Source organism: Hemiscyllium ocellatum, chromosome 17 (assembly GCF_020745735.1).
Source record: "Hemiscyllium ocellatum isolate sHemOce1 chromosome 17, sHemOce1.pat.X.cur, whole genome shotgun sequence".
Taxonomy (NCBI): domain Eukaryota; kingdom Metazoa; phylum Chordata; class Chondrichthyes; order Orectolobiformes; family Hemiscylliidae; genus Hemiscyllium; species Hemiscyllium ocellatum.
In genome coordinates, this window is record NC_083417.1 from 27,711,750 (window position 1) to 27,735,642 (window position 23,893).

At 40.7% G+C, this 23,893-nt stretch overlaps 1 protein-coding gene across 2 annotated transcripts in view; it reads right to left on the reverse strand.

Moving 5' to 3' along the window:
* Positions 1-23,893, reverse strand: part of terfa (telomeric repeat binding factor a) — a 55,833-nt gene that overhangs the window by 21,400 nt on the left and 10,540 nt on the right. For both annotated transcript variants that reach the window (XM_060837624.1, XM_060837622.1), the window contains exons 3-4: positions 22,467-22,579; positions 7,767-7,853 (exon numbers count right to left, since the gene is read on the reverse strand). In XM_060837624.1, the coding sequence (XP_060693607.1) occupies positions 7,767-7,853; positions 22,467-22,579 (200 nt within the window). The remainder of the gene's footprint in view (positions 1-7,766; positions 7,854-22,466; positions 22,580-23,893) is intronic.

Consider the following 23,893-nt stretch of genomic DNA (forward strand, 5'->3'; position numbering starts at 1 on the left):
CTCCTCCAACTCTGGCAACATCCTTGTAAATGTTTTTTGAACCATTTCAAGTTCCACAACATCTTTCCGATAGGTAGGAGACCAGAACTGTACACAACATTCCATCAGTGGCCTAACCAATGTCCTGTACAGCTGCAACATGACCTCCCAACTCTTGTATTCAATACCTGACCAGTAAAGGAAAACATACCAAATGCCTTCTTCCCTATCCTATCTAACTGCGACTTCACTTTCAGGGAGCTATGGATCTGCTCTCCAAGGTCTTTTTGTTCAGCAACACTCCCCAGGATCTTACCATTAAGTGTATAAGCCCTGCTAAGATTTGCTTTCCCATAATGCATCACCTCACATTCATCTAAATTAAACTCAATCTGCAACTTCTCAGCCCATTGGCCCAACTCATCAAGATCCCATTGGAATCAGAGGTAATCTCCTTCACTGTCCACTACACCTCCAATTTTGGTGTCATCTGCAAACTTAATAGCTATACCTCATGCTCACATCCAAATCATTTATATAAATGGTGAAAAGTAGTGGACCCGGCACAGATTCTTGTGACACTCCACTAGTCACAGGCCTCCAGCCTGAAAAGCAACCCTCCACCACCACCCTTTGTCTTCTACCTTTGAGCCAGTTCTGGATCCAAATGGCTAGTTCTCCATGAATTCAGTGAGATCTAACCTTGCTAACCAGTCTCCCATAGGGAACCTTGTCAAACGCCTTACTGAAGTCCACATAGATCACATCTATTGCTCTGCCCTCAATCCTCTTTGTTACTTCTTCAAAATACTCAATCAGTTGAGAGACATGATTTCCCACGCACAAAGCCACGTTGACAATCCCTAATCAGTTCTTGCCTTTCCAAATACATGTACATTCTGTCCCTCAGGATTGCCTCCAACAACTTGCCCACCACGACATGAGGCTCACTGGTCTATAGTTCCCTGACTTGTCCTTACCACCCTTCTTTTTTTTATAGATATTTTTATTGGGAATTTAACATTTTGACAAATTTACAAAAATAAGCAGAATTTTCAAGCACAAACATTAATATAAAAATAGATCTTAAATATATAATCATCAAAATTCAACTAATCCACAATCATCCAGAGTGTATAGTTGAGTCGCTTACATCCTTCAAATAAGAGAAAATGTTCTCTAATACACTCATAACAGTATGATAAAAAGGAAGTTATTTCCAAACAATAAGAACAAAAAAAAATTAAACATGTTTAAATGGAGATCTTCCCCCTTGTTCTCAGGGGGCCTTACTACCTTTCCAACGTTCCACCATATCCTCTCCCAAACAGTGTCCCACCCTCAACCCGGGCGCTCCTTAATAGGATTTAGATATAATACCGAGCTAGAGTTAACAGTGAGCGCCGCACCCCCACCCCTCCCCACCCATACCTGAGTATATCTGCTAGCATCAATGCCACGTACAAACACACATAACTATAAAATTACAATTCCAACAGATTACAGTTAAGTATAATAACATAGCAAGGAAGACAACCCCGCTCCCAGAGGCAAAAGTAAAGTAGAATAAAGTATCCATTTCTCCCCACGGAGTGTGGGAGAGGCAAGCCAACATAAATTGTCTCTTACGATTTATTTAACCGAGTCTAAAAGTTTCTTGGCCTCTTCCGATGATCTAAAATTATACTCGGATCCTTCGTGGGTAAAGCATAACGTCGCTGGGTAGCGTAAGGTGTATTGAATATCTAAGTCCCTTAAACATTTCTTCACCTCATCAAACGCCTTCCTCCTTCGTGCCAAAGCCGGGGAGAAGTCCTGAAATAACATAATCTTGGATCCTTCATGAATCATAGCTTTAGGATCCTTTCCAAGCTTTCTGGAGGCATCCAGGAGTATCTGCCTCTCCCTATAACTCTGCAGCCGGAACAGGACCGGGCGTGGGCGCTGGTTTGGGCCAGATCCGCGTACTGCGACCCGGTAGGCCCACTCCACCCTTACCCGGTCAGTTTCAGCCCCCAGGTTTAAAAGCTGGGGCAGCCATCGCTCCAGAAATACTGCTAACTGTCCTTTCCCTTCTTGTTCTTGAAGGCCCAGCAACCGAATATTCTTTCTCCGATTTCTGTTGTCAATATCATCCATGTAGATTTCAAAGGCCCGGACTCTCTGCTCCAGTGCTCGCACCTGTTCTGCAGCTGTTTGTGCTGCAGCCTCGGAGGTCGTGGCCTTTAGTTCCGCCCCCTTCACTCGGCCCTGCAATTCTCCGATAGAGTGATTCTGTTTCTGCAGCTTTTCTTTGAATGCATTCCATCTCTGTCGGGATTCTGCGATGAAATTGACGAGTGTCGATTCCAATCTAGCAATCATCTCTATAAGGCCTGTTTTTACATCAGCTGCAGCCGGAGGAGGAGAGGAGGGTGGGGGAGGGGTCTTTGTTTTCTGAGAGCTGCGGGGTCCCTTTGATTTACTTATTATCCACTCAGTATTAGACTGTTTAAATATAATATTCAGCAACTAATTAAGATTAAAGAAATTTTTTGGGTGGTTTGGCAAGTGTGGTGGGGGCAGGAAACCCACTTTTCCCAGGTTTTGGGAAGGGCTCTGTAGACTCAGACTTGCTGAGTCGCCACCATCTTGGATCTCTCCTTACCACCCTTCTTAAACAGTGGCACCATGTTAGCCAACCTCCAGTCTTCCGGCATCTCCCCATGACTATCAATGATACAAATATCTCAGCAAGAGACCCAGCAATCATTTCCTGAGCTTCCCACAGAGTTCTAGGGCACACCTGATCAGATCCTGGAGATTTATCCACTTCCATTTTTTTCAAGACATCCAGCACTTCCTCCTCTGTAATATGGGCATTTTTCAAGATATCACCATCTATTTCCCTACATTCTATATCTTCCATGACCTTTTCCACAGGAAATACTGATGCAAAATACTCATTTAGTACCTCCCCCATCTCCTGAGGCTCCACACAAAGGCCGCCTTGCTGATATTTGAGGGTCCCTATTCTCTCCCGAGTTACCCTTTTGTCCTTAATATATTTGTGAAATCCCTCTGGATTCTCCTTAATTCTATTTGCCAAAGCTATCTCATGTTCTCTTTTTGCCTTCCTGATTTCTCTCAAGTATATTCCTAGTGCCTTTATACTCTCAGGATTCACTTGATCTTTCCTGTCTATATGTTCCTTCTCATTCTTAACCAAACCCTCACTTTCCCAAACCCCAGCATTCCCTATACCTACCAGGTTTTCCTTTCAACCTGACAGGAAATACTTTCTTTAGACTCCCGTATTCTCATTTCTGAAGGTTTTCCATTTTCAACCGTCCCTTTACCTGAGAACAGCTGTGCCCAGTCAGCTTTTGAAAGAGTGCTTCAGCATTTCTCATACACTGCTATAATTTAGACTCTCTACTAATATTTCAACTCGTATCCCCCACCAGAAAGTCCATTGGACATACTATTCACTTGAGACAATGAGGTGAAATCAAAACCGAGTGGGACAGGAGACTCAGTTTGCATCAGTCAGAAGATTGTGAGTTCAAATCCCACTTCAAGACTTGAACTCAAAATTCTGATCTGACACTCCAGTGCAGTAGAGTGAATGCTGCAGTCAGAAATGCCAAATCTCAGATGAGAAATTAAAATAAGATTCCCTCTCCAATCCCTGGCGGACATAAAAGAACGATTGCAGAAAATAATTTTGAAGAGCCAGGAATTAATCTTTTTCATCCTGGTTAATATTTCTGATTCAGTTAACAGATTATCCAGTGTTCATCACATTGCTGCTTATGACAGTAACTGTCGGTGAACCAGTTGCTATATTCCATACATTGCAATCTGTTTCTGCAGTTTAAAAATACTTCACTGGCTGCAAGTGCCTGAGACACCCTGAGGCTGTGAATATTACTTTTTAAACATAAATGCAAACCGGAGGGTTCTTGTGGCAGTGGTAATTTCCCTACCAGGAGACCCACAATGAAATCCTATCTGCTCCAGAGGTGTGACATAATTTTTCTGAATGGATTAATTACAAAGTATCCACAAATGTAAACCTCTGATTAGTTCTGGTTTTCCATTTGACTTGCAATGCCTTTCTACTCCCCACTAACTGCTGTATTGCACACCAGGATATATAGTTTTGGTTCTTTCAAACTATTGAAACAAACAGATATTATTTAATGTAATTATTTGCTTGAGTCAAGGTTCTGAACAAATTACGTTGGCCCTACTGTGCAATATTCAGTGTTGATTTCTCTAACTGCCTTTACTTCAATTTTAATCAAGTTTTTAAAATCCAAGGTGAACATGCCAAGTGCTGCTCGTTGTAACTTTTGGGAGTGGCGATGCTAGGCTACCTGCTCCTTTTAACAATATTTTAAAATTCTAAACCTATTACCACAGAGGTAATGGGCAAAGAGAACCAGTGTGTATTAGGAGATGGGCAGCAGAGTTCTGAGTTATCTCAAGCGTAGAGGGATATAAAATACAAGATCAGCAAGCAGTGCATTGTAATAGGTGATTCTCGAGATAAAGGCATGAATCAATGTTTTAGCAGATCAGTTGAGGCAGGACAGAGTGGCCTAAGATTATGGAGGTAAAGTTAGGGTGGCCTGATGTTGAAAAGTCATCTCAAGGTCAAACACAATATCAACATCTGACACTTTAGAAACCACAGAAAGGTTGAGAGAAGTGATATTGAGGTGGAACTGCTGAATATATACATGGATACTGACATGTTTTTTGATTGCATTGATGAGGGGCTGCTTACAGATAAGAAAACAGGAAGCGAAGTATAGATTCTGGGATGCAGAGTTAATAGACTTGCACTGGAATAGAACTAGCTCAGTGCAGCTGCACTGCCGTGTACAACTTTGAAAGACAGTAGAGTGGGACGACTTGGTTATTCATGTCAAAAGTTACAGATAAAATGAGGTAGAATAGGTGAAGAAAGAAAAAATAAGGCTGTGATTACATAAGAGTTATAGAGACGTACAGCATGGAAACTGACCGTTCGGTCCAACCCGTCCATGCCGGCCAGATATCCCAACCCAATCTAGTCCCACCTGCCAGCACCCAGTCCATGTCCCTCCAAACCCTTTCTATTCATATACCCATCCAAATGCCTCTTAAATGTTGCAATTGTACCAGCCTCCACCACATCCTCTGGCAGCTCATTCCATACACGTACCACTCAGCATGAAAACGTTGCACCGGAGGGTTCTCTTATATCTTTCCCCTCTCACCCTAAACCTATGCCCTCTAGTTCTGGACTCCCTCACCCCAGGGAAAAGACTTTGTCTATGTATCCTATCTATGCCCCTCTACTTTGTAAACCTCTCTAAGGTCACCCCTCAGCCTCCGACGCTCCAGGGAAAATAGCCCCAGCCTGTTCAGCTTCTCCCTGTAGCTCAAATCCTCCAATCCTAGCAACATCCTTGTCAATCTTTTCTGAACCCTTTCAAGTTTCACAACATCTTTCCGATAGGAAGGAGAACAGAATTGCATGCCTAACCAATGTCCTGCACAGCCGCAACATGACCTCCCAACTCCTGTACTCGATAATTCTGACCAATAAAAGAAAGCATAACAAACACCTTCTTCACTACTCCATCCACCTGCGACTTTACTTTCAAGGAGCAATGAACCTGCACTCCAAGGTCTCTTTGTTCAACAACACTCGCTATGACCTTACCATTAAGTGTACGAGTTCTGCTAAGATTTGCTTTTCCAAAATGCAACATCTCGCATTTATCTGAATTGAACTCCACCTGCCACTTCTCAGCCCATTGGCCCATCTGGTCCAGATTCTGTTGTAATCTAAGGTAACCCTATTCGATGTCCACTACTCCTTCAATTTTGGTGTCATCTGCAAACTTACTAACTGTACCTCTTATGCTCACATCCAAATCATTTATCTAAATGACAAAACGTAGAGGACCCAGCACCGATCCTTGTGGCACTCCACTGGTCACAGGCCTCCAGTCTGAAAAACAACCCTCCACCATCACCCTCTGTCTTCTACCTTTGAGCCAGTTCTCTATCCAAATGGCTAGTTCTCCCATGAGATTCCATGTGTAGGGCTATTCCATGAGACCTAACCTTGCTAATCAGTCTCCCATCGGGAACCTTGTCAAACTCCTTACTGAAGTCCATATAGATCACATCTACTCCTCTGCCCTCATCAATCTTCTTTCTTACTTCTTCAAAAAACTCAATTAAGTTCGTGAGAATGATTTCCCATGCACATAGCAGGTTGCATGGATGAAAGGGCCAGTATAGCTCATGGTCATGTTAGTGGATTTCTAAAAGATGACTGATTGATACCATTTAAATCAAGCCAATCATTTAGGAATGAGGTCAGGGCCTCATTACTGCAATTGTTAATAGATTAAAAGCTACCAATGTCTAAGCACCAATTCATTTAGATTTCAGAGCTTTAAAAAAAAGAAATTCATATATGCACAAATGGTACAAGTAATGATTAATCAAGAATTAGCACTACAGATCATTCTATTGGTCGAGCTTCAGAAAGGACACACTTAGCATTTTCAAATTCAACCAAATATTCCCTATTCTAGTTTTAAAAAATTGAGTCGATTATTATATCCTATCACATTGATTACTTATTTCTAAAACATTCTAATAATTTGTTAATATACTAACTACACTTGCATTTTATTACACAAAAGATTAATGGAAAACAACGAAGTACTATTAAGACAGGCTCTTCTCCTTCCAGGCCAGTCTCTTGGGAATGAGGATGCCTTGTGTTTATGCCAGCTTTTTGGGCTTTGAAATAGTGACAACTCAAGCAAGTGGTCTGAAGGACTTTGACATGTGGGACAGGTAAATAGTTTGTTTAGTGGTTTGTGCGCTCACTCCAACACTTCACCACTGAGCACTCCCAATGATGCCTCCTTGTGTGCTCAGTGTCTTCCTGAATGACTCTCCTCAATTTTGGTTGTTCACAAACCAGTGTTTCCCATAACTCAATGTGGGCATGCCCGAACACTTGAGATGTTTGGAAGACATTATCAAGTATTTCCACTGTCCTCTTGGGAATCTATTAGCACAATTGAACTCAGCAGAGCAATCATTTTGGGTATGTGTTTTGTGGTTAAGTAGCTACAGCACTCAAAGGTGTGCTTTTCGAGATGTCATTCGAGGTTTTTAGAAACTTCTTGAAAATAGTTCTTGGTAATTGATTCAAACCTAGCCTTTGGAAAGTAAGGCCAAAATGCGGAATAAAAGGACCAAGCCAATTTTGATACTTCGAATGTTTACTTGGCAGGACTTTCTTGCCAGTGGATTTGAAGGATCTTGCAGAAACACTACTAGTGGTGCTTTGATAGTATTCTGAATTGCCAGTGAATGTTATCCAATCCCTAAAACATTTGGGAGAGGTTGGATCATGGTTGCCAGTAAACCATAATCTTAATCTCAAATCTGAGATGCTGATCTTCATATACCTTTTTGCTGAGTTGACTGGACATCAAGCTGAATGTTGGAAGCAATGAAGAATTCCATCTACGCCTGTCTTTGTTGATAAGTGGTTCCTTAGATACAAGCAAATGTGGTCTATTTTCTGTCAGAGGACCTTTTAGCTTACATTGCTCTTTTCTACAAGGTTGTTTAATACCCATTCCCTCAGAATTCCTTTAAGGTTATATTATTAAAAAAGAATTTGACAACTGTAAAGAATATATTAGTACTCAGAAAAAAAATGCCCTGCATAAAAGTATCAGATTTTGTTAGTCCAGATTAAACAGCCATAAACATACCTCATCAACACTGCCCTCTTTGTAATGCCGTTCCAAGATCTGAGAAGCTTCTAGAAAACAGTTCTTCTTAATGGACTGAACTGTAGCCTTCAGAAAGAGAGATCAAAATGTAATTTCAAATGACAAAAGTAGCTGACTAAATTTGAGACAGCCATCACCAGAATCAGACTTTCACTCAACGGGCCACAATCCTCATAGGAAGTAAGCATCCTTGTTATAGATTTCACCACTGAGGCATCATTTACAAAGTTCACTGGTTCAACCCAGAAGTTTATTTTAAGGAAAAAAGCGTGGAGATACCACTTAAGACTGTTGAAGTGGCAATGTCACAAGATTTCAACAAATTTTCTTTTTTGAAGAACTAACAGAGAGTAACAAGTGATAGTGCAATAGATTTAACGTATCCCAGATTTTCAAAAGGTCTTCAGTAAGGTGCCCATAATAAACAAATTAATCAAGGTCAGAGAATGCGGAGTAGCAGGAAACAAGTGGCACGATGAAGAATAGGGCAGCACGGTGGCTCAGTGGTTAGCACTGCTGCCTCACAGTGCCAGGGACCCGCCTATGTGTAGTTTGCACACTCTCCCCATATCTGCGTGGGTTTCCTCCAGGTGCTCCAGTTTCCTCCCACAACCAAAGATGTGCAGGTTAGGGTGGATTGGCCATGCTAGATTGCCCATAGTGTTCAGGGATGTGTAGGTTAGGTCCATTAGTCGGGGGTAAAAGTAGAGTAATAGGGAACAGGTTTGGGTGGGATACACTTTGGAGGGTCGGTGTGGACTTGTTGGGCCGAAGGGCCTGTTTCCATACTGTAGGGATTCTCTATATAACAATCTAAACAACCAACCTTCACTTTGTCTTGAAGTCAAAGAGACAGAAGGTAAGAAGTAGTCAGACACAAGAATCAATGCTGATACTACTGCAGTTTAAACTTTACGTTACTGATTTGGACTTTAGAATCAAAAACATGACTTCTAAATCTTCAAATGACGCCTAATTTTGGAGGAAAGAGAATAGTCAATATTGAGAATGATAAATATTTCACAGGAGGACATTCATAAACTTGCAAGTGAATTTTAACAATTGAGGGATGATGCAGTTTGGCAGGAATAGGGATATTACTGAGAAGGTGCAAGTCCAGGTGGATGGAGAAATTAAGAGATTTCAGATATAAAAACACTAATAAATAAGAGTTTCGCTGCAGGTTAGCAAGGATACTTATAAAAACAGAAAAACAATTATAGAGTCATCGAGGTGTACTGCACAGAAACAGACCCTTTGGTCCAACTTGCCCACACCAACCAGACATCCCAACTCAATCTAGTTCCACCTGACAGCACCCTGCCCATATCCCTCCAAACCCCTTCTTATTCATATACCCATCCAAATACCTTTTAAATGTTGCAATCATACTAACCTCCACCACTTCCTCTGGCAGTTCATTCCATACACGTACTAACCTCTGCGTGAAAAGGCTGCCCCATAAGTCTCTTTTACATCTTTCCCGTCTCACCCTAAACCTAGCCCTCTAGTTCTGGACTCCCACACCCCAGGAAAAAGACTTTGCCTATTTATACTATCCTTGCCTCTTGATTTTATGAACCTCTTTAAGGTCACCCCTCAGTGTCCGACATTCCAGGGAAAACAGCCCTAACCTATTCAACTTCACCCAATAGCTCAAATCCTCCAACCCTGGCAACATCCTTGTCAATCTTTCCTGAACCCTTTCAAGTTCCACAACATCTTTCCAATAGGAAGGAGACCAGAATCGCACGCAATATTCCAACAGTGGCCTAACCAATGTCCTGTACTGCCGCAATATGACCTCCCAACTCCTGTACTCAATACTCTGACCAATAAAAGGAAAGCATACCAAACGCCTCCTTCACTATCCTATCTACCTGTGACTTCACTTTCAAGGCGCAACGAACCTGCATGCCAAGGTCTCTCTGTTCTCTCCTGATGAAGGGCTTATGCTCGAAACGTCGAATTCTCTATTCCTGAGATGCTGCCTGGCCTGCTGTGCTTTGACCAGCAACACATTTTCAGCTGTGATCTCCAGCATCTGCAGACCTCATCTTTTACTCGAAGGTCTCTCTGTTCAGCAATATTCCCTCGGACATTACCATTAAGTGTATAAGTCCTGCTGAGATGTGCTTTCCCAAAATGCAGCACCTTGCATTGATCTAAATTAAACTCCATCTGCTACTTCTCAGCCCATTGGCCCATCTCATCAAGATCCCATTGGAATCTGAGGTAACCTTCTTCGCTGTCCACTACACCTCCAATTTTGGTGTCATCTGCAAACTTACTAACTATACTTCTTATGCTCACATCCAAATCATTTATATAAAAAGTAGTAGACCCAGCACCGATCCTTGTGTCACTCCAATGGTCACAGGCCTCCAGTCTGAAAAGCAAACCTCCACCACGACCCTCTGTCTTCTATCTTTGAGCCAATTCTGTATCAAAATGGCTCGTTCTCCTTGTATTCCATGAGATCTAACTCATTAACTAGTCTTCCATATCTGGTCTATAGTTCCCTAGCTTGTCCTTACCACCCTTCTTGTGTAGTGGTACCATGTTAGCCAACCTCCAGTCCTCCGGCACCTCACCTGTGACTATCATTGATACAAATATCTCAGCAAGGGCCCCAGCAATCACTTCCCTAGTTTAGCTTTACTCCTCAAGGATAAAAAAAATCAACGAATAGGGAAGTTAGGCTGAACCTGCATTGAACTTTGGTCAGGCTCCAGTTTAGTGTCACATTATAAAAATGATATGAAGTGTGTAGAGAAGGGTACAAGCATATGACCAGAAATACATGGGCACACTATGAGGAAACGATTAGCAAGGTGGTTCTCTTTCAACTTCAGGGAAGAAAGAACTAGCTGAAAGAGGAACTAATTCTTTCCAAAATGATAGGTTTTGAAAGAATGGATACAGAGAGAAAATTTCCTCTTGTGGGAAGGAGTATAACTAGAGGCTATTTAAAAAAAAGTCACCAAGAAATCCATTAGAGAATTCAGAAAAACAGTATAATCCAAAAAGTGAGAAGATAGAAAACTCTATCACAGGAAGTGGTTGAAGTAAATTTTGTAGATGCATTTCAGGAGATTAAAGTCAAGACTATAAGTGAGAAGGGAATACAGCATTACAATAATTGGATGAGGCGGCTGAAATGGTGCAAAACACTGCCATGGATTGGCTGGATAGTGGCCTGCTAATGTACTTTATATCCTCTATGATCCTATGTAATTCTTCATTGACCTTCCTTATATTGAGTCAGAAGAAAATGTCAAATTTCCATCTGAATCTTGTTCTTGTACATTTTGTGTTTGCTTTTAAAATCATCTCAAACAATAGCATATGATTACCTCATTACCCTATATATTTGGGCAACAATTCTAAAATGTAAAATGTTGAGATGCCAGAGAGCATTTGGATATTATTTTATTTCATGCTTTGTAATAAATTTGTTGAAATCCAGGAACAAGCCATGTATAATTTTTAAAAATGCAATGCAACAAATCCTTAACACAAACCTGCTGGAAACCCTGAAGCACCAAATAAATACAAATATTACCAGATGAACGCGTCCTCAACATGCTTCAAAAAGTGCATTACTTTGGAATGCAGTGATGGGAAGTCAAATGCAATGACACAAATTGACATGAAATGAAAAGGGACTAAAATTGTTTAGAAGTGATTAAGGTTGAGGGAGGAAGATTACCTTAGGACACTGGAAAAATCTGCTCTTTTGAAATATCTAGGTGAAGGGTCAGTTTAAGGTCTCATCGGGTGGATGAATATCTTGGGATAGCATCACAGCAAGGGGTTCTGCAATTTTTTTTAAATCAATGGGGTTCTGCAATTACTAGTAAACATGAGAAAGGGCTGAATACAGCTGGTATATAGAGATGGTCGTGTTCATTTGTCTATCTGAAAGAGAAATTTTCTCAGCAGCAAGAAGAGTAGCATCTATCTTAAATGTTGCTGTCTATAACAAAACCTTGCCACTTATAACTCATTTTCCTGCATTTCTGATTGGAGTATGTTCAAGTTAGCAACTGTATTTCCCAGATATTCAATTAATATTGTTAATGAAAACATATGGGGAAAAATCTCAAGTGGCATTCTTTAAATCTTAACTTTAGGACCTGATATTCTATTGAACAGACTTTGCTGTGTGTTCCAGCCCAATTTCTCCCTGTAAACATTTCTGCTCCTGTTACAAACAATGATTAAAAAGAAATACTTTGATGTAAAAGGAAATGTCAATGCACATTTCATTGGCATCATCGTGCAATGGTTTAAGAATCTGTTTTTCAACACGCCCCACAGAGCAAGTCATTTCAAGACAATCATGGAGTAAATGAATAATGCATTTGCCTGGCCATCAATGACAATTTTAAGAGCACAAGTCTTAATAACCTGATGTCAGGTTATAACTTCTGCTAATTCCAAAAGGTAGAATGATGATTGTGATCTTCCCATTTGTTCTGGCAGAGTAGTAGTAGATTTGCACAAATGACACAGGGAATACTGGTGAAAAATGAGTTGAGTTGTCAGAACTGGAGAAAATTAAAGGTAAGAAAACATTAAAAGGTTTCAGAACGTGGATGGAAACTCCAAATAGGCAACAATGAGAACAAATATTCTATACAGTCTTGAGAACATTACTTAGTACAGCTGACAGAAGCAGAGTTTTAAGTGAGATGAACTTGAGAAAAGATGATAATGCAACAACTTGAATTTATTTTTGCTTTTAATGTGGTAAAGTACTACAAGAAATTTCAAGGTAGCATTACCAAAGATTGACACTGAATGATATCAAAAGATATCAAACAGACAACCAGATGCTTTGTTAAGTGTTGAGTTTTAGGAAGGTAGTGAGGGATAAGGATGGTAAGGTCTAAGAAGGAACTCCAAATTGTCGGGCTCAGGCAACCCAAAGCAGAGTTGTCAAAGTGGCACAGCTTTTGTTTTGTATTCACAAGTCAGATCATGGCTGGTTGGGTCAGCATTTATCGTCTGTTTGCTCTTGAGAATGTGATGGTGAATTGTCTTCATGAATTGCTGCATCTGCATGTTGTAGGGACACTAAAATGCCACTGAGGAGACACTGCCAGGACTTTTACCGAGACACAGTGAAGGAACAGTGATATATTTCCAGGTCAGGATGGTATATGGCTTGGATTCTAAAGAGACTAGAATTAGAGGATACAGGTATCTCAAAATTGTACAGGTTCACAGACATACGAAAACGTACGGCCATACAGGGACTGGAGAAAAAGGATAAGTATTTTTTTGTGGAGGCATTGCTTAACAGGAAGCCAAGGACGGGGTGATGACTGAATGGATTTTGGTTCAAATTAGGACACAGGCACCTGAGGCAATATGAGAGAACTTAAAACATCCTTGTGTCAGGCATCCTTTGTGGTAATGTGTTGTGTAGTTGGAGACTCATCTCAGACTCAAATGTGTCATTAAGTTTATTTCAATGTCACATAATTGCTAGGGAGAGGGGTGGAGTAGCTGGCTGGAGGAGAGAGCATGGCCAGATTGAAGATGGTTTTTTTGTTACCAAAAAACCAAAAACATCCTGAAATCTCAGCAACACTTAATTTGGACTAGTATTTTAATTTGAGGTTATGGTGCAGGTGGTGAACAAGATTCTTGTTATGGGACATTAGCATCTGTACTAATGGGATGGTTTCCAACTGAAGCATGCAGGGGCTGGCTACTTGCCAAATGCCGAACTAGGGAATGGAAAAAGGAATTTAGTGGAGGCTAAGCATTCAAATTTGAGAAAGTGTGGTAAATCGGAGATTAGCAATATGACAAATGAGGAAAAAAAATACAAAAACAATAGACTGTGACTTAAAGGGATAGAGTATAAATCTGGAATAAAACAAAGAAGAATAGTGGATACAAAAAGAATAAAAGTAAAGAATTTGTATCTAAATGCATGTAATATTCAAAACAAAACAGCATGAACCGAGAGTACCATAGAAATAAGCACAATCTGGTAACCATTAAGGAGACATGAGTGCAAGGTGATATGGATGAGGTAATGGAGAGAGTGCGGGGAAGTGGGGTTGAAATGCCCATCAGCCATGAATGAATGGTGGAGTGGACTCGATGGGCCGAATGGCCTTACTTCCATTCCTTTGTCTTATGATCTTATTAGGACATGAATTCAGAAGGTTAGAAGATATCAAGAAAGGACAGGAGGCTCGGAAAAGGTGAAGGTGTGACTCTGGTTGTTAACTATGGTGGTAGCACAACAGAGAAGGATGGCCTATGCTCAGGACATGGAAACAATTGGGGAAAGAGCTGAGAAACTATAAAAAACCACTCAAGGCAGCAGTGTACATCTTCCCTGAGATAGTAGGATGGAACATAAATTTAAAAATAATAGAAGCTTGTCAGAAGGACACTGAGATAATCATGGGAGATTTCATTCTGTATCGAGACTTTAGAAGCTTATGAATGCAGCGATGTGCTTCTGAGACTTTATACAGCTCTAGTTTGGCCCCATTTAAAATACTGTGTCCAATTTTGGGCCCCTCACCTCAGGAAGGACACACTGGCACTGGAGCGTGTTCAGCCGAGATTCACACAGATGATCCCTAGAATGGTAGGCCTAACATATGACGAACGACTGAGGATCTTTGGATTATATTCATCAGAGTTTAGAAGGTTGAGGGGAGATCTAATAGAAACTTACAAGATAATGCATGATTGAGAAAGGGTGTACGCTGAGAAGCTGTTTCCATTAGGCAGGGAGACTAGGACTCATGGGCACAGCCTTAGAATCAGAGGGGGTCAAATTTGAACAGAAATGAGGAGACATTTCTTCAGCCAGGGAGTGGCGGGCCTATGGAATTCATTGCTACGGAGCGCAGTGGAGGCCGGGACGTTAAATGTCTTCAAGGCAGGGATTGATAAATTCTTGCTCTCGCAAGGAATTAAAGGCTACCGGGGTGAGTGCGGGTAAGTGGAGCTGAAATGCCCATAAGCCATGATTGTTTAGCCAAGTGGACTCGAAGGGCTGAATGGCCTTACTTCCACCATGTCTTATGGTCTTATACGAGTCAGCCTAGAATAAGAATTCAGAGAATATTTTGGGGGTAGCTGCTTAAACCATAGCATGTTCTGGAGTTGACTAGAGAATAAAGTATTAAAGATCTGGTGTTGTGAAACAAGTTAAGATTAATGAATGATTTCATTGTGAAGATACCACTGGACCCCAGCAGCCACAATGCCTAAATTTTACTTTCCATACAAGGGTGAGGAGTGGGTTCAAACTATTTCCTTATACTTTAATAACAATAGTTACTAGGGCATGAAAGCAAAGGTGGCTAAAGTGAAATTAATTAGGTTAGACGATAGGTCAACAGAGATGTAGTGGATATATTTCAGACTTCACAGCACTGATACATTCCAACATGTAAGATTTAACAAGTGGTATGTCAGTGAAATGTTGGAAAATCAATGATTTACAATTTGGATGAACAATATGAACAAAGGCATAGGAGGTTTTGATGCCAAAGTTTGCAGACAATACAAAGATAGATAGTAAAGTTTTAAAAAAATCGCTGGACCTGAAATGTCAACTCTGATTTCTCTGCACAGATACTGCCAGATCGGGTGAGTTTTTCCAGCAATTTCTGTTTAGGTAGGAAAGTAAATAGTGAAGGCGATATAAGGTAGCTGCAAAAGATATAACAGGTTAAGTGAGTGGACATGTAGAGCTTACTTAAGAGAAAATCTGAAGTTCTGCATTTTGGCAAAGATGCAGAGGGATCTGAGAATTCAATTCATGAATCACAAAAGGCTCGAATACAGTTCCAGCAAGTAATTAGGACAGTTCGCAGAACATGATTTATTGGGATATAAAATTCAGTACAAGAGTCAGTAGGTTACGTTGCAGACAAAGTTTATCAGACTAACATCTGAAATGTCTTTTGAGAAATAATTGGACAGGCCACACTTGTATCCCCACTGGAGTTTAGATGGGTTAGATGCTACTTAATTCTAACATACAAGAGCCTAAGGTGTCTTCACAGCGTAGATGTGGAAAGAATTTTTTTTAAAATGAGATAATTGAGCTGGGGTCACCCATTTAAAATAGAGAATGAGATGAATCTTATTTTTCTCAAAGGACTGAGCATCTTTCAAACTCTCACCCGAATAAACATGCTCACAAAATCTATGAATACTTTTAACACACAAGATTCTTGCAAAGTAATTGGGTGAGAGGTTATCATGGGTAAATATGAATGTAAGTGAAGTTTCAATTAATCAGGATCTTAATAAATGGCAGGATGCTCGAGGGAGTGAGAGGCCCTCTCCTGCTTCCATGTTTGTACGGAAGCTATACACAGTGCCTATTTTCAAGTTCAAAGTGAAATGAAGGACCACAAAGATGGTATCTTTCACAACTAAGAGCTCAAAATTGGGTTCAAAACAATCTAGCCAGTTTCCAAGAACGCTATTAACAGGCAGCCATCTCATTAAGGAAAAAAAACCAGAACCCATTAATGGATTAACAACGAAAAAATCCATTCCCTCTCATTTAAGTAAAAACTGAGTTCTAAAAATTGCTTAGACGTATCCTTGTGATAGGAGAGATTTGAACCCAGACGTCTGGCCCAGTTCGGGGCACTATCTCTGCACCCCAAGAATCCTGGGAAAGAATCTCTCTCACCTCTACGGATTTGCCTATTAATGTTCAATTAAGTCCAGCTATCAGTAATAAGCACATTTTCGATATCAATCCAATTTTTCTTTCAGCTAAGCAACAAACGGATTTGGGAGATCAACTTAGCTATTAAAATTCTATGAAGCGTACATAAGAAATCATATTTCCAAAAAGCAAACAAAATTTGTGATGTTATGTTTAGGTAATATTTCCAATACTTGACCACAGAAGAACAGAAGGCATGCAGACACTGGATAAATTGAAGTGCTTCCCTGAGAGAATGTAATCTGAACAAATAAAATTTAGTCCAATTTGAATATTCTAATTACATTTCCATATACCACAATAAAGTAATTTACATTTAAATAATTCCCAAGTCATAGAGACGTACAGCATGGAAACAGACCCTTTAGTCCAATTCGTCCATGCCAACCAGATATCCCAACCCAATCTAGTCCCACCTGCCAGCACCCAGCCCATATCCCTCCAAACCCTTCCTATTCATATACCCATCCATATACCTTTTAAATGTTGCAATTGTACTAGCCATCACCACTTCCTCTGGCAGCTCTTCCATATACACACTGCGTGAAAACGTTGCCCCTTAGGTCTCTTGTATATCTTTCCCCTCTCACCCTAAACCTATGCCCTCTAGCTCTGGCCTCCCTGACCCCAGGGAAAAGACTTCGTCCATTTATGCTATCCATGCTCCCCATGATTTTATAAACCTCTACAAGGTCACCCCTCAGCCTCCAATGCTCCAGGGAAAGCAGCTCCAGTCTTTTCAACCTCTCCCTATAGCTCAAACCCTCTAACCCTGGCAACATTCTTGTAAATCTTTTCTGAACCTTTTCAGGTTTCACATCTTTCCAATAGGAAGGAGACCAGAATTACACGCAATATTCCAACAGCAGCCTAACTAATGTCCTGTACAGCCGCAACATGACCTCCCAACTCCTGTACTCAATACTCTGACCAAAAAGGAAAGCGTACAAAATGCCTTCTTCCCTATCTTATCTACCTGCGACTTCACTTTCAAGGAGCTATGAACTTGCACTCCAAGGCCTCTTTGTTCAGCAACACTGCCCAGGAGTTAAACTTCACCTGCCACTTCCCAACCCAGTTAACCTTCTTCGCTGTCCACTATATTTCCAATTTTGATGTCATCTGCAAACTTACCAACTATACCTCTTCTGTTCACATCCAAATTGTTTATGTAAGTGTAAAAGTGTGGACCCAACACTGATCCTTGTGGCACTCCACTGGTCACAGACCTCTAGTCTGAAAAACAAGTCTCCACCACCACCCTCTGTCTACCTTTGAGCCAGTTCTGCATCCAAATAGCCAGTTCTCCCTGTATTTCATGAGCTCTAGCCGTGCTCATTAGTCTCCCATTGGAAACCTTGTCGAACGCGTTACTGAAGTCCATATAGATCAGGTCTCCCGATCCGCCCTCATCAATTCTCTTCGTCACTTCTTCAAAAAACTCAATCAAGTTTGAGGGACATGATTTCCCACGCACAAAGCCATGTTCACTATCCCTAGTCAGTCCTTGCCTTTCCAAGTATATGTACATCCTGTCTCTCAAGATTCCCTCCAACAAATTGCCCACCACCGACATAGTTCCCTGGCTTGTCCTTACCTTTCTTAAACAGTGGCACCACGTTAACCAACCTCCAGTCTTCCGGCACCTTACCTGTGACTATCGATGATACAAATATCTCAGCAAGAGGCCCAGTAAACACTTCTCCTGCTTCCCACAGAATTCTAGGGTACACCCGATCAGGTCCTGGGGATTTATCCACTTTTATGCTTTTCAAGACAGAGGAGCACTTCCGTCTCTGTAATATGGACATTTTTCAAGAAGTCATCACCTATTTCCCTACATTCTATATCTTCCAAGTCCTTTCCACAGTAAATACAGATGCAAAATACTCATTTAGTATCGCCCCCATCTCCTGTGGCTCCACACAAAGGCCGCCCTGTGATCTTTGAGGGGCCCTATTCTCTCCCTAGTTACCCTTTTGTCCTTAAATGTATTTGTAAAAACACATTAGATTCTCCTTAATTCTATTTGCCAAAGCGATATCATGTCCCCTTTTCGCCCTCCTGATTTCCCTCTCAAGTATATTCCTACTGCCTGTATACGCTAAGGATTCACTCAATCTATCCTGTCTATACCTGACATATGCTTTCTTTTTCTTAACCAAACTCTCAATTTCTTTAGTCATCCAGCATTCCCTATATCTACCAGCCTTTCCTTTCATCCTGACAGGAATATACTTTCTCTGGACTCTAGTTGTCTCATTTCTGAAGGCTTCCCATTTTCCAGCCGTCCCTTTATCTGCGAACATCTGCACCCAATCAGCTTTTGAAAGCTCTTGTCTAATACCATCAAAACTGGGCTTTCTCCAATTTAGAACTTCAACTTTTAGATCTGGTCTATCCTTTTCCATCACTGTTTTAAAACGAATAGAGTTATAGTTGCTGGCCCCAAAGAACTCCCCCACTGAACCCTCAGTCACCTGCCCACCTTATTTCCCAAGAGTAGGTCAAGATTTGCACCTTCTCTAATTGGTACATCCACATACTGAATCAGAAATGTTTCTTGTGCACACTTAACAAATCCCTCTCCATCTAAATCCTTAACACTATGACAGTCCCAGTTTATGTTTGGAAAGTTAAAATCCCCTACCATAACCACCCTATTGTTCTTACAGATAACTGAGATCTCCTTATGAATTTGTTTCTCAATTTCCCTCTGGCTATTAGGGGGTCAATAATACAATCCCAATAAGGTGACCATCCCTTTCTCGTTTCTCAGTTCTACCCAAATAAGTTCCCTGGGTGCATTTCCAAGAATATCCTCCCTCAGCACAGCTGTAATGCTATCCCTTATGAAAAATGCCACTCCCTCTCCTCTCTTGCCTCCCTTTCTATCCTTCCTGTAGCATTTGTGACCTGGAACATTAAGCTGCCAGTCCTGCCAATCCTGTAGCCATGTTTCTGTAATTGCTATGATATCCTAGTCCCGTGTTCCTAACCATGCCCTGAGTTCATCTGCCTTCCCTGTATGGCCCCTTGCATTGAAATAAATGCAGTTTAATTTATCAGTCCTACCTTGTTCTCTGTTTTGTCCCTGACTGTTTGCTCTCCTTTGTTCTCAACTGTACCAGTCTCAGATTGATCTCTTTCCTCGCTATCTCCCTCCCATACACCAGCTCCTCAGCCATACATTCATCTGCTCTATCCTTCTATTCCTAACCTCTCTAGATTGCAGCCTCAGTAGTAATCCAAATATCATTACTCCCAAGGACCTCCTTTTTAAATTTCTGCTAACTCTCTGTAATCTCCCTTCAGAATCTCAATCTTTTCCCTTCCTATGTTGTTGGTTCTAATGAGTGCAATGACCTCCTGCTGGCGCCTTTCCCACTTGAGAACATTTTGCACCCTCCGAGACATCCTTGACCCTGGCACTAAGGAAGCAACACACCATTCTGATTTGCTGCTGCTGGCCACACAAACGTCTGTCTGTATCTTGGACTAGAGAGTCCCCTAACACAATCCATTGCTTGGAACTCAACATACCTCTCATTACCTTAGAGCCAGTCTCAATACTAGAAACTGGTATTTGTGCAACATTCCCCTACATTTTCCAAAATAGCATGCTTGTTTGAAATGGGGATAGCCACAGAAGACTCCTGCACTACTGCCTACCTCTCTCACATTTCCTGGAGTTAACCCATCTATGTGAAGTCCTCAGGATCCTCCAAAGAATTTCACAGATAATTAAGTATCATTTGCAAAAACTAAGTACCATAAATGGAAATGAGATAAGTAATCAGAAAATATTGGTGACATATGCCAAAAGATAAATTTTGACAAGAACACCAGAATAACTCGCTTGTTCTTCTGAACAGTGCCACAGGATTGGTTGCATTCATCTGAAAGGACAATCAGGGTTTCACCTCAACAACGCATCCAAGAGATGGTACCTCTAACATGTAACACTCTTTGGTGAATCCACCTGCATTGTGCAAAAGTTCAACATTTAGATATTATGGCTTCTGAGTAACTGAGTTTTACTGCGAACCATACTTAGCCACTGGGAAAATCAACGAGAAAATAAAGCGAGAACATTTAGACTTTTCAGTCAACTTGAAGAAGTGAACCAAGCAAAAGCAGAAAACTGGACAAACTCAACAGATATGGCAGCATCTATGGATGGAGAAACAACATTAACGTTTAAAGTCCACTTACTCTTCTAGAGTACCTGAAGCGAGCTGGGAAATAATGGGTTTTATGGTGTTGACAAAGGGAAAGCAGGAATGGATCAGACTGAGGGTGCCCAAAGCAAAAGACAATGGGAATGTTAATGTTGGCAAAGGATTGATTGAGATATAAAATAAGCGAGACTAGTATGTTCAATCAGGATGAGGAAATAAATGAACTTTTTCTCTCGTACAATGATGATCTCATCAGTGCTGCTTCCCACTCTTGTCCAGAATTGAAAAATGCATCAGTTTTGCTTCCAGCTTCATTCCTTCTCTTAGCTTAATATAGCCCATCCCAGACTGAACCCGTGCTTTCCTTGATTCCAGTGCTTGAGTTTCTGGCAATAGGCTGCTTGCCAATTTCCAATAAATCCACTGTCTCCCAGTTACTTTAAGTAGACTTCCATACAGCTCTGCTTCCTGAAAGGATTCCATTCCATTCTCCCAGTGTTTCTGCCATGTATTCTTAAAACGCCACATTTCACTGGGGTCCTTTCTCCTCAATCAAGAAATCCTATCCCCCACGTGGCTGAGAGTGCTATGTCTAATCCATTACCTACATTTCTTCCCTCCCTAACAGAACAATAAGGTTCCCTTACCCTCTACATTCAAAGGATTATCCTCTGCCATTTGCACCACTTACAAACCTATCTTCCCCTCCCCTCTAGGTTAGCATTCTTCAGGGACCATCCCCTCCACAACATCCTTGTCCAATCTATCACTCCTAATGATCTCTCAGCTCACCCCCATACCTCATGGCACCTCCGATGCAAAGAAGATCTAACACTTGCCATTTTATCTTCCTCCCTCCTCACTGTTCAAACACTTTCAATCTAGGCAATTGTATTCACTGCTCACTATGCAGTCTTCTTTACACTGGTGGGACCAAATACAGACTGGATGATTGCTTTGCAAAATACCTCTTCTATCTGTAAGAATTTACCCACCTTCTAATTCCTTGTTATTTCAATAAACCATCTTGCTCCCACGCCAAGATTTCCATCACAGGCCTATTGCAATGTTACAGTAAAGTTCAAAAGAAAGTTGAAAGATCAGAACCTCATTTTCTGCTTAGACACTTTACAGCCTTCAGGGGTCATCACTGAGGTCAACAACATCAGAACATTAACACTGTCTTCTATTTTGATTACCCTAACCACTTCTTGTTTGTCTTACTTGCTGTGCTTTTAGCAAGATTGACCTATTTTCTCTGATTCAAACATACTATTTTCACTTATTTACATCACAACCTCTCCTTTACCACTATAAGCACTCACATGTCTTTTGCTTTGGGCACCCTGACCATCTGATCTACTCACTCCTCCACCCCCTTTGTCAATGGCATAAACCACAAAATTTTGTGTCCCTGTTTCGTTCTGAAGAAGAATCTTTGAACTTGTAATATTTTATATATACAAAAGCATCATTGGAAGAAAACATTATGCAGGAATTGTGATTTTAAAATTTTGACAGAACTATTTCTGACAGTAAAACGAAGAACTGTGGATGCTGGGGAGGTTAAACAAAAACAGAAAATTTCAGTTTCTTTTTTGATCATATCATGACATGATGCATAGTTGTGAACTACCTTTGGGGAAAAAGCAAAAGAGTAAATAAAAGGAGCGGACCAGAAGCGAATAATTACTCCTGCATGTTTGCTGTTTCAAGAAATTTGAATGCACAAGTTTATTTTAAAAATCAGTGTAATGAACAAACCTGCTGCACCACAGCTCCTCTGACCTCTTGGAACAAATCTTCACTCAGTGAGAACTCTGCCTTCATCTGATCCAGAATTGTTAAAACAGATTCCAATGGTATGGCATCATTCTCTGAAAAGAAAACATGTTGCATTTGAATTCACTCTGATCACATACAACTATGCACAAGATAAACCAGCTATATAGATTTAAATGCTTTGATTAAGTAAGACGACAGTGTTTTGACAATAGAAATACGTACATACACAGAGGTTAGGACCAGAAATATGCCATTATATTCTGCCATTGCTTACTCTTCCATTGAATAAGATTACACTTGATAGAGTTGTGCTCAGAATTCCAATTTCCTATCTACTTCTAACAGCCCTTAATTATCCTGTATCTACTTCCATGATCCGTCCACAGCATTCTGAGACAAAAAGTTCCGAAGTTGCAGAATCTTCAACAAAATTCCCCTCATCTTTGTCCAAAAAGGGCAACCCCAATTTTAAAAGTGTCCCTTAATTCTGGATCACCCACAAGTTAACATTTTTTCTACATCCACCTTGTCAAGGCTTTCAGATTTTTCTAAACTGCATATCAACTATCTCTCTTCTAAACTCAAATGAAAACAAGTCTAGTCGGTTGAATCTTCCTCATAAGACATCACTGTAAATTCCAAGTATCAATCTAATAGACTAGCTCTGAACTTCCTTCAATTAATTTGCATACTTCCTGAAATAATGAGACCAAAATGTATATATTATCCAAGAAGTGATCTATAACTGAAGCATGACCTCCTCAATGTTATGTCCAATTGCTTTCGTAATAAAGGATAGCATTCCATTAGCCTTTGTAACATAGAAACATAGAAAATAGGAGTCTGGCCATTTGGCCTTTTAAACCTATCCACTGAACAGGAGGATGGCTGATCATCCAACTCAGTACTGTTCCCACTTTATTCCCATACCCTTTAGCTTTAGGAATGATGTCTAACTCTTTCTTGAAATCATTCAATGTTTTGGCCTCAACTACTGTAAGTGGCAGAGAATGCCACATTAGTACCAATCTCTGGGTGAAGTTATTTCTCATCTCAATTCTAAAAAGAATTGCCCTCATTCTTCTAAAACGTTAGTGAATATAATCCAGTCTCTCTTCTTACGTCACCCCATGATTAAATCTGGTAAACCTTTACTGTCCATAGCCAAAACATTCTTCCTCAGATAAGACTAAAACACAACATAATATTCGTTGTGTATTCTCACCAACATCCTGTACAATTGCCGTAAAACATCCCAACTCCTGTTCTCTAATCCTCTCACTAGGCAAGTCAACATACCATTGGCTTTCATCACTGCCTGCAGCAATTGCATCCTTACTTTCAGCACCTGATGCACACGGATATCCAGATCTCATTGCACGTTCCCCTTTCCCAATATATTGCCC